General features: G+C 49.0%; 1 protein-coding gene across 1 annotated transcript; it reads right to left on the bottom strand.

Moving 5' to 3' along the window:
* Positions 1-1,180: 1,180 nt before the first annotated feature.
* On the bottom strand, positions 1,181-7,972 carry LOC138750247 (ice nucleation protein-like). Its single transcript, XM_069912367.1, has 2 exons — positions 7,626-7,972; positions 1,181-5,995 (listed from the first exon to the last, which is right to left on the bottom strand). The coding sequence occupies exon 2, from the start codon at positions 5,877-5,879 to the stop codon at positions 4,365-4,367; it is 1,515 nt and encodes a 504-aa protein (XP_069768468.1). The 5' UTR covers positions 5,880-5,995; positions 7,626-7,972; the 3' UTR covers positions 1,181-4,364.
* Between the last annotated feature and the right edge of the window lie 4,379 nt (positions 7,973-12,351).

The following is a 12,351-nucleotide window of genomic DNA, read 5'->3' as shown; positions in this document are numbered from 1 at the left end:
GGACTGCAGGAGACTGGCTCAAGACTGGCCGAAGGGGATCCAGGGATCTGAAGCAGGATGAGAGAGGGGACCGAGGTCCCTGAAGGGTTCCTCATCATGATGGGGGCTCAGATCTGGAGCTCAAGCTGCTGATGGTTTGGACTAGATTCTGTGTGGTAACAGGGGCTATGGGAGGGTTGGAAGCAAATTGACGGACGCTCAGTGACTCTGGGAAGGTCTCATTTGCTTCTCTTTCTCTGACTGTAAAGAGGTGCTTCAAGCAATTTCTGCCAATGTCAAATCTGTCTGCCCTACAGCAGATGAAAAACAAATTTTGTGTAATGTTGCACTGTCTTTATTACATGGCAATAAATTGAATCTTAACTCTTGGAAATGTGAGAGAGATCTGACTCTTTCATTTGTCCACACAGAGAGTGGTGCTGCCTGGAATGTAGTGGCGAGGGTGGTGATCGAGGCTGGGACAACCGGGACATTGAAGACTCTTTGACAGGCAGATGGATGTAAGGATAATAAAGGGTGACGGGTGTAAGGTGGGGAGGGGTTAGATTGTTATGGAGTAGGTTTACGTCGGTCAGCACAACATCGTGGACTGAACGGCCGGTCTGTGCTGGAATGTTCTGTGTTCAATGCTGTTGAGCAAATAAGGAGGGTTCCAACAGTCCCAGTCAGGATGGTGATAAAGATGGGGACAGATGTGGCTTTGGTGAGGGCCCCTGCTTCAGCTCCAACTCTTCCCAACAAAGCCTGTGCACCGTGCACATGGCTCAATGTCCGTGGGACCTTCTCTCGTGGTCTTGTATTTCCTTGTGACAGGAAAGGAGGGGACTTGAGCTCTGCTTCCCTGTTCTCTCCCAACAACTGATCCTAATTCTCCTCATATTTTTGCTGAATCATTGCAATTAAACACAGTTTGAATTTCCAGACTTTACTGTGGCATTCCCTGAAAAAAATTATTTCCCGCCACTCAGATTTTTTCACAGAGTCATAAAGTTTCCCAGCGTAGAAACAGGCCCTTTGGGCCAACTACAGATTGACTGTCGAGTTCAGTGCATGACGTCACATTCAACCCTGAGATTCTTGTTCCTGTAGGCGAGGCAGAGTTATCACTTCTTGGTCATGCCAAAAAGAACCAACTCAACCTACGCAGGGAAACAAATAAAGAACAATTGGGAACAAATGGTGCCATATAGATTCCGATTTATTGGCAAGTACACACATAAAAACTCAGAGATTCATTTTTCCTCTGGACAGACACAAATACCACTTATTGGAAGTCTAAAAAACTGTACACAACATACACATGTAAACACATGAAGAACTGTAAACAAAGTGTACAATACATTGGAAAAAAATAGCTAAAATCTAAGCATAAGAGTCCTTAAATGAGTCCCGTAAGCCAACTACCCAGAGCCGACGTAACCCCACTACCCACAGCTGCCTTAAACCCACTACCCAGAGCCGCCATAACACCGCCACCCAGAGCCGCCGTAAACCCACTAACCAGAGCCGCCATAACCCTACCACCGAGAGGTGCCGTAACCCCACTACCCAGAGCCAACATAACCCCACTACTCACAGCTGCCTTAACCCCATGACCCAGAGCCGCCATAACACCGCCACCCAGAGGTACCGTAACCCCACCACGCCATAACCCCACCATCCAGAGCCGCCGCAACCCCACCACCCTGAGCCACCATAACCCCACTACCCAGAGCTACCATAACCCCACTTCACAGACCCACCATATCCAAACTACCCAGAATCACCGTAACCCCACTACCCAGAGCCAGCGTAACCCGACTACCCAGGCCACCATAACCCCACTAAACAGAGCCACCATAACCCCACTATCCAGAGCCGTCGTAACCCCACTAACCAAAGCCACAGTAATCCCCACTACCCAGCGCCAATGTAACCCCACTACCCAGAGCCACCGTAACCCCACTACCCTAGCCACCATAACCCAACCACCCAGAGCAACCGTAAACCCACTCTCCAGAGCCACCGTAACCCCACTACCCGGAGCCACAATAACCCGACTGCCCAGAGTCATCGTGACCCGACTACCCAGAGCCACCGTAACCAAACTACCCAGAGCCACCGTACCCACACTACCCAAGCCACCGTAATCCAACTACCCAGAGCCACCGTAACTCCACGACCCAGAGCCGCCGTAACCCCACTACCCAGAGCGACCGTAACCCCACGACCCAGAGCCACTGTAACCCCATGACCCAGAGCCACCGTAACCCCACTATCCAGAGGCACCGTAACCCCACTACCCAGGGTCACCGTAGCCCGACAACCCAGAGCCACCGTAACCCCACTACCCAGAGCCACCTTAATCACACTACACAGAGCCACCGAAACACCACGACCCAGAGCCGCCATAACCCCACTAACCTGAGCTGCCGTAACCCCACCACCCTGAGGCGCCGTAACTCCACCACCCAGTGGCGCCGTCACCCCACGACCCAGAGCTGCCTTAACCCAATGACCCAGAGCCGCCGTAACCCCATGACCCAGAGACGCCATAGCCCCACTACACAGAGCCGCCGTAACCCATTACACAGAGCCGCCGTAACCCATTACACAGAGCCGCCGTAACCCCACTACCCAGTGTCGCCATAACCCCATTACCCAGAGCCGCCGTAATCCCACGACCAGGAGCCACTGTAACTCCACGACCCAGAGCCATCGTAATCCCACGACCAAGAGCCACCGTAACCCCACAACCAAGAGCCACCGTAACCCCACTACCCAGACCCACCATAACCCCACTACCCAGCGCCGCTGAAACACCACTAATCAAAGCCGCCGTAACCCCACTACCCAGAGCAGCCGTAACACCACCACCCAGAGGCGCCGTAATCCCACCATCCAGAGCTGCCGTATTCCCACCAGCCAGAGCCGCTGTAACCGCACTATCCAGAGCCGCCGTAACCCCACTAGCCAGAGCCGCCGTATCCCCACTATCCAGAGCCGCTGTAACCCCATTACCCACAGCCACCGAAACCCCACCACCCATAGCTGCCGTAACACCACCACCCAGAGCCACCGTAACACCACTACCCAGAGCCACCATAACCCCACAACCCAGAGCCACCATAACCCAACTACCCAGGGTCACCGTAACCCGACTACCCAGATACACCGTAATCCCATGACCCAGAGCCACCGTAACCCCCACGACCCAGAGCCACCGTAACCCCACTACCAAGTGCCACCGTAACCCCACGACCCAGAGCCACCGTAACCCCACCACCCAGAGGTGCCGTAAACCCACTAACCAGAGCCGCCATAACCCCACCACCCAGAGGTGCCGTAATCCCACCACACAGAGAAACTGTAACCCCACTACACAGAGCCACCGTAAACCCACGACACAGAGCCACCGTAACCCCACTACCCAGAGCCACCGTAAACCCACTAACCAGAGCCACCATGACCCCCACTACCCAGAGCCACTGTAAACCCACTACCCAGAGCCACGGTAACCCCACTACCCAGAGCCACTATAACCCCAAGACCCAGAGCCACCATAACCCCACGATCCAGAGCCAGGGTAACTCCACTAACCAGAGCCACCTTAATCCCACTACCCAGATCCACCGAAACCCCACTAACGAGTGCCACCATAACCCCATTACCCAGAGCCACCGTAACCCCACTACCCAGAGCCACCGTAACCCAAGTACCCAGGGTCACCGTAACCCGACTACCCAGATCCACCGTAATCCCACGACCCAGAGCCACCGTAACCCCACTACAAAGTGCCACCATAACCCCACGACCCAGAGCCACCGTAACCCCACTAACCAGAGCCGCAGTAACCCCACCACCCAGAGGTGCCGTAATCCCACCACACAGAGACACCGTAAACCCACCACCCATAGCCGCTGTAATCCCATCACCCAGAAACAACGTAACCCCACTACCCAGAGCCGCCGTAACCCCACTACCCAGAGCCACCGTAACCCCACTACCCAGAGCCACCGTAACCCCACTACCCAGAGCCGCTGTAACCCCACTACCCAGAGCCACCGTAACGGCACTACCCAGTGCCACCGTAACCCCCACAACCCAGAGCCGCCGTAACCCCACTAACCAGAGCCGCCGTAATCCCACCACCCTGAGGCGCTGTAACTCCACCACCCAGTGGCGCCGTCACCCCACGACCCAGAGCTGCCTTAACCCAATGACCCAGAGCCGCCGTAACCCCATGACCCAGAGACGCCATAGCCCCACTACACAGAGCCGCTGTAACCCATTACACAGAGCCGCCGTAACCCATTACGCAGAGCCGCCGTAACCCCACGGCCCAGATTGCCGTAATCCCACGACCCAGAGCCGCCGTAACCCCACTACCCAGAGCCACCATAACCCCACAACCCAGAGACGCAGTAAACACACGACCCAGAGCCCCCATAACCCCAAGACCCAGAGCCGTCGTAACACCACCACCCATGGCCGACGTAACCCCACCACCCAGAGCCACCGTAACCCCACGACCCAGAGTCACCATAACCCCACGACCCAGAGCCACCGTAACCCCCACAACCCCGAGCCACCGTAACCCCACTACCCATAGCCACCGTAACCCCACCAGCCAGAGTTGCCGTAACCCCACCACCCATAGCCGCCGTAACTCCACCACCAAGAGCCACCATAACCCCACTACCCAGAGCCACTGTAACCCCACTACCCAGAGCCGCTGTAACCCCACTACCCAGAAACGCCGTAACCCCATTACCCAGAGCCGCCGTAACCCCAATACCCAGAGCCGCCGTAACCCCACAACCCAGAGCCGCCCTTACCCAACTACCCAGAGCCGCCGTAACCCCACTACCCAGAGTCGCCGTAACCCCTCTACCCAGAGCCACCGTAACCCCACAACCCTGAGCTGCCATAACCCCACGACCCAGAGCCGCCGTAACCCCACGAGCCAGAGCCACCGTAACCCCACGACTGAGAACCGCCATAACCTCATGACCCAGAGCCACTGTGACCCCACGATCCAGAGCTACCGTAACCCCACTACCCAGAGCCGCCATATCTCCACGACCTAGAGCCGCCGTAACCCCAATACCCAGAGCCGCCGTAACCCCACAACCCAGAGCCGCACTTACCCAACTACCCAGGGCCGCCGTAACCCCACTACCCAGAGTCGCTGTAACCCCTCTACCCAGAGCCGTTGTAACCCCACAACCCTGAGCCGCCATAATCCCACGACCCAGAGCCGCCGTAACCCCATGACCCAGAGCCACCGTAACCCCACGATTGAGAGCCGCCATAACCTCATGACCCAGAGCCACTGTGAACCTATGATCCAGAGCCGCCGTAACCCCACAACCCAGAGCCGCCGTAACCCCACGACCCAGAGCCGCCGTAACCCCACTAGCCAGATCCGCCGTAACCCCACTAGCCAGAGCCGCCTCAACCCGACTACCCAGAGCCGCCGTAACCCCACTACCCAGAGCCGCCGTAACCCCACTACCCAGAGCCGCCGTATCCCCACTACACAGAGCCACCGTAACCCCACTACCCAGAGCCGCCGTAACCCCACTACCCAGAGCCGCCGTAACCCCACTACCCAGAGCCGCCGTATCCCCACTACACAGAGCCACCGTAACCCCACTACCCAGAGCCGCCGTAACCCCACTACCCAGAGCTGCCGTGACCCCACTACCCAGAGCCGCCATAACCCCACTACCCAGAGCCGTCGTAACCCTACTACCCTGAGCCGCCGTAACCCCACTACCCAGAGCCACCGTAACCCCCACTACCCAGAGCCACCGTAACCCCACTACCCAGGGCCACTGTAACCCCACCCTGTGCAGTGGCATTTCTAGTTGGGACGTGCCTTTGTTTTTGATCATTTGAAAACAGCTTAAATGTACTTATAAATACCACTGATATTATTATTTTACATTCTAAAAAATTCCAAATTCTGAAAGTGTCTGGTCCACAGGATGTCGGATAAATGATTGAGCACCTGGAAACAGAAAGAAGAAAGAGTTAGAGAAGAGAAATCAAACTATTATATAAACACAATATCATAACAGTCCAATGAGAACAAGGTTGTAAATTACTTCAACAATTATAACATGGCGAATTGTAAAAAGTCACAAAATTATATAATACGACAAATTCTATCCTCTCACCTTCTGAACTTCTCGGGTAAGTACAAATAATTTCACTACCATTAAAGTAAAACACAAAATAATAAAGCAAGTTTCTAGTGATCTCATAAATTAGGAAAATATTGAATAAAAGGAGCCCATAAGCAGAGAAGGATTAAATGTGATCAAGGTAGAAGAACATCGGAGATTCCCCAAACTATCTTTTCCTTTAGCAGGCCCTTTCCACATCCAGAAGGACTATTACACAGCTGACATCCGCCAGGAGGCGCAGTCCAAATCCGGCACCTGTCAGACAGACCATCCCACAACAGGCACCTGACCAATCCTCATCTGGCATCTGGGAGGTGGACTATCCACACCTGGCACCTGGCAGGTGGACCATTCCACATCTAGCAGGCAGACCATTCCACATCTTGCAGGCAGACCATCCCACATCTGGCACCTGGCAGGCGGACCATTCCACATCTGGCAACTGGTAGGCGGACAATTCCACATCTGGCATCTGGCAGAAGGACCATCCCACATCTGGCATATGGCAGCAAAGCTATTCCACATCTGGCATCTAGCAGCAGGAACATTCCACGTTCGGCATCTGAAAGGTGGACTGTTCCACATCTGGCAGGCCGACCATTCCACATCCGGCATCTTGCAGCAGAAACATTCCACATCCAGCATCTGGGATTTGGAGGATTCCACATCAAGCAGGAGGAAGAGACTACTGGGGAAATGACCAACTCACACATACCAGAAGCAACACCAAATTAACAAAGGAGTCTGCAGATTTTCACGAATGTCAAATTCCTAAGCATTAAAATTCTGAGGATCTGTCATGGAGTCTCCATGGTGATGCATTCAAAAAAAGGGCTATTGGTTATACTGTGTGATATGCCTGAGGAGATTCATTATTGCAATGAAGACACACCTTAACCTCCACAGGTGTACTATGCAGATCATTCTGGTAGGTTGCATCACTGCCTGGTCTGGAGGTGCCATCTCTCAGGAAAATGATAATTTCGAGAGGGTGTTTAACTCTCCCTGTAACATCACAGGCACCAGAATTCACTCCAGTCAGAATCTATATATGACATGCTGTCTTAAAATAAAAGTCTCTATCATGGAAAACCTCCACCACACCAGACCATAACTTCCTCACTCTACTATCATTGGATAAGGTACTGGAGCCTGAGGAATAGAGGTCAATGCCACCATGTCAGTTTCTTCCCTGATGCCACCAGATCCTGTATAATCAATGAGCCAAAGACACAGCCTTGCTTTTTTGTGCACTGTTAAATTTATTTTTAAGAGTAGTTCTGAACGATGGTTATAAGATGAATGTTTGCTCCATCCTGCTGCCCCAAATCACCAAATATTAGGACATGTTCTTGACAATAAATCCTGATTCTGAACCTGACAAGATATGAAAGGTATCTTCACAAAAAGTGGAAATAGGTGCATGAGACCAAAAAATATGTAAACAATTACCTTCCCAGCAGGAGGCACACTGCACATCCGGCATCCGGATTGAGGCTCTTTCCACATCCGGCAGGAGGACTATTCCACATCCAGCATCTGGCAGGAGTCCCATTCCACATCCGGCAGGAGGCCCATTTCACATCCGGCATCCGGATGGAGGCCCATTCACATCCGGCAGGAGAACTAAGCCACATCCGGCATCTGGCAGGAGGCCCTTTCCACATCCGGCAGGAGAACTAAGCCACATCCGGCATCTGGCAGGAGGCCCTTTCCACATCCGGCTGGTGGCCCATTTCATATCCGGTACCCGGCAGGAGGCCTATTGCTTCAAAGGCATGAGGCTCTCTTTTAAAATATTTCCAGTGGCCTTTAAGAAACAGGAAACAAACAGAAGCCATTAATCAATGGTAATACATAAAAAGGAAGATTCATATAAAATACAAATTATAAAAATAATTGATCATGTCTAACCATTATATCATAACAAACAGAAATAAAGTGATAAACATTTAAACAATTATAACATATGTCTAATAGAACATGATTTAAAGAGTATACGATACTCCAAATTCCTTCCCCTTCCCTTCTGAAGTTCTTTAGTGAGTACATAATATTTCACTATCATTAAAGAAACACAAACATATAAAGCAAGGTCCCAATGATTAAATGTTACAAAAATGTTGAATTAAAGGTGCCCATGGACACAGAATGATTAAATGTGAATCTGTGGAAGAACATCTGATTAATTCAAAGTAAGGCCTGCCACCAAATTACAGCGTAATGTTGTGTTTTTAGGGGCAACAGCATATTTCCAACTCATCAATATTGAACGTCGAGCAACAAGGGAGGCAAAAGAGATGACATGTGGTTAATTCATAGTTCAATTCATTTAGGTTGTCTCTGTTGATCCAAAAGGAGCAATTTTGGATGAGTTATCAACTTCAGGACGTCCTTCAATACCATTGTTCCCTCAGTGCTGGTCAAAAAGCAACTAACTCTATCCCTCTGAACCTCACTCTGCAATTGGATCTTCGACAATCTCATTCGAAGACTACAGTCAGGACGAATTGGAAACAAGGTCTCTTCCCCACTGATCATCAACACAGGCGCAGTCCAAGGATGTGTGCTTAGCCCCCTGCTCAACTCTCTGTAAACCCATGACTGTGTGTGGTGAGCCATAATTCCATTGCTATCGACATGTTGGCGGATGACACCACAATTGTCAGCAAACAATAAATCGCAATGATGAAGCGAAGAAGGAAGGACATAGATCACCTGATTGAATGCTAACAAATCAAACTTTTCACTCAATGTCAACAAAACAATGGATAAGATTTTGGATTCTGCAGGAAGTCAAAAGAACACGACCCAGTCTTCATGGAGGTCTCAGGAGTGCAGATGTTCGCGAACGTCAAATTCCTAAGCATTAAAACTCTGAGGATCTGTCATGGCGCCTCCATGGTGATGCTTTCACAAAAGAGCCTCACCATTGGCTATACCGTGTGATGTGCCTGAGGAGATTCATTATCGCAATGAAGACACTCCTTAACCTCCACAGGTGTACTATGCAGATCATTCTGGTAGGTTGCATCACTGCCTGGTCTGGAGGTGCCATATCTCAGGAAAATCATAATTTCGAGAGGGTTTTTATCTCTCCCTGTAACATCACAGGCAGTAGAATTCACTCCAGTCAGAATCTATACATGACTTGCTGTCTTAAAATAAAAGTCTCTATCACAGAAAACCTCCACAATCCAGACCATAACTTCCTCACTCTACTATCATTGGATAAGGTACTGGAGCCTGAGGAATAGAGGTCAATGCCACAATGTCAGTTTCTTCCCTGATGCCACCAGATCCTGTATAATCAATGAGCCAAAGACACAGCCTTGCTTTTTTGTGCACTGTTAACTTTATTTTTAAGTCTAGTTCTGAACGATGGTTATAAGATGAATGTTTGCTCCATCCTGCTGCCCCAAATCACCAAATATTAGGACATGTTCTTGACAATAAATCCTGATTCTGAACCTGACAAGATATGAAAGGTATCTTCACAAAAAGTGGAAATAGGTGCATGAGACCAAAAAATATGTAAACAATTACCTTCCCAGCAGGAGGCACACTGCACATCCGGCATCCGGATTGAGGCTCTTTCCACATCCGGCAGGAGGACTATTCCACATCCAGCATCCGGCAGGAGTCCCATTCCACATCCGGCAGGAGGCCCATTTCACATCCGGCATCCGGATGGAGGCCCATTCCACATCCGGCAGGAGGACTAAGCCACATCCGGCATCTGGCAGGAGGCCCTTTCCACATCCGGCTGGTGGTCCATTTCATATCCGGTACCCGGCAGGAGGCCCATTGCTTCAAAGGCATGAGGCTCTCTTTTAAAATATTTTCAGTGGCCTTTAAGAAACAGGAAAAAAACAGAAGCCATTAATCAATGGTAATACATAAAAAGGAAGATTCAGATAAAATACAAATTATAAAAATAAATTGATCATGTCTAACCATTATATCATAACAAACTGAAATAAAGTAATAAACATTTAAACAATTATAACATATGTCTAATAGAACATGATTTAAAGAGTATACGATACTCCAAATTCCTTCCCCTTCCCTTCTGAAGTTCTTTAGTGAGTACATAAAATTTCACTAACATTAAAAAACACAAAATATAAAGCAAGGTCCCAGTGATTAAATGTTACAAAAATGTTGAATTAAAGGTGCCCATGGACACAGAATGTTTAAATGTGAATCTGTGGAAGAACATCTGATCAATTCAAAGTTAGGCCTGCCACCATATCACAGAGGAATTGAGTATTTTTAGGGGCAACAGCATCTTTCCAACTCATCAATATTGAACGTTGAGCAACAAGGGAGGCAAAAGAGACGACATGTGGTTAATTCATAGTTCAATTCATTTAGGTTGTCTCTGTTGATCCAAAAGGAGCAATTTTGGATGAGTTATCAACTTCAGGACGTCCTTCAATACCATTGTTTCCTCAGTTCTGGTCAAAAATCAACTAACTCTATCCCTCTGTACCTCACTCTGCAATTGGATCTTTGACATTCTCATTGGAAGACCATAGTCAGGACGAATTGGAAACAAGGTTTCTTTCCCACTGATCATCAACACAGGCGCAGTCCAAGGATGTGTGCTTAGCCCCCTGCTCTACTCTCTGTAAACCCATGACTGTGTGTGGTGAGCCATAATTCCATTGCTATCGACATGTTGGCGGAAGACACCACAATTGTCAGCAAACAATAAATGGCAATGATAAACCGAAGATGGAAGGACATAGATTAGCTTGTTGAATGCTAACAAATCAAACTTTTCACTCAATGTCAACAAAACAAAGGATAAGATTTTGGATTCTGCAGGAAGTCAAAAGAACATGACCCAGTTTTCATAGAGGTCTCAGGAGTGCAGATGTTCACGAACGTCAAATTCCTAAGCATTAAAACTCTGAGGATCTGTCATGGCGCCTCCATGGTGATGCTTTCACAAAAGAGCCTCACCATTGGCTAAACTGTGTGATGTGCCTGAGGAGATTCATTATCGCAATGAAGACACACCTTAACCTCCACAGGTGTACTATGCAGATCAATCTGGTAGGTTGCATCACTGCCTGGTCTGGAAGTGCCATATCTGAGGAAAATCATAATTTTGAGAGGGTGTTTATCTCTCCCTGTAACATCACAGGCACCAGAATTCACTCCAGTCAGAATCTATACATGACATGCTGTCTTAAAATAAAAGTCTCTATCATGGAAAACCTCCACCACCCAGACCATAACTTCCTCACTCTACTATCATTGGATAAGGTACTGGAGCCTGAGGAATAGAGGTCAATGCCACCATGTCAGTTTCTTCCCTGATGCCACCAGATCCTGTATAATCAATGAGCCAAAGACACAGCCTTGCTTTTTTGTGCACTGTTAACTTTATTTTTAAGAGTAGTTCTGAACGATGGTTATAAGATGAATGTTTGCTCCATCCTGCTGCCCCAAATCACCAAATATTAGGACATGTTCTTGACAATAAATCCTGATTCTGAACCTGACAAGATATGAAAGGTATCTTCACAAAAAGTGGAAATAGGTGCATGACACCAAAAAATATATAAACAATTACCTTCCCAGCAGGAGGCACACTGCACATCCGGCATCCGGATTGAGGCTCTTTCCACATCCGGCAGGAGGACTATTCCACATCCAGCATCCGGCAGGAGTCCCATTCCACATCCGGCAGGAGGCCCATTTCACATCCGGCATCCGGATGGAGGCCCATTCCACATCCGGCAGGAGGACTAACCACATCCGGCATCTGGCAGGAGGCCCTTTCCACATCCGGCTGGTGGCCCATTTCATATACGGTACCCGGCAGGAGGCCCATTGCTTCAAAGGCATGAGGCTCTCTTTTAAAATATTTCCAGTGGCCTTTAAGAAACAGGAAACAAACAGAAGCCATTAATCAATGGTAATACATAAAAAGGACGATTCAGATAAAATACAAATTATAAAAATAATTGATCATGTCTAACCATTATATCATAACAAACAGAAATAAAGTGATAAACATTTAAACAATTATAACATATGTCTAATAGAACATGATTTAAAGAGTATAGGATACTACAAATTCCTTCCCCTTCCCTTCTGAAGTTCTTTAGTGAGTACATAAAATTTCACTATCATTAAAGAAACACAAACATATAAAGCAAGG

Source organism: Narcine bancroftii, unplaced genomic scaffold, assembly GCF_036971445.1.
Source record: "Narcine bancroftii isolate sNarBan1 unplaced genomic scaffold, sNarBan1.hap1 Scaffold_110, whole genome shotgun sequence".
Lineage (NCBI taxonomy): Eukaryota > Metazoa > Chordata > Chondrichthyes > Torpediniformes > Narcinidae > Narcine > Narcine bancroftii.
The sequence above is the reverse complement of the archived record's forward strand: the minus strand, read 5'-3'. Positions and strand labels throughout refer to the sequence as shown.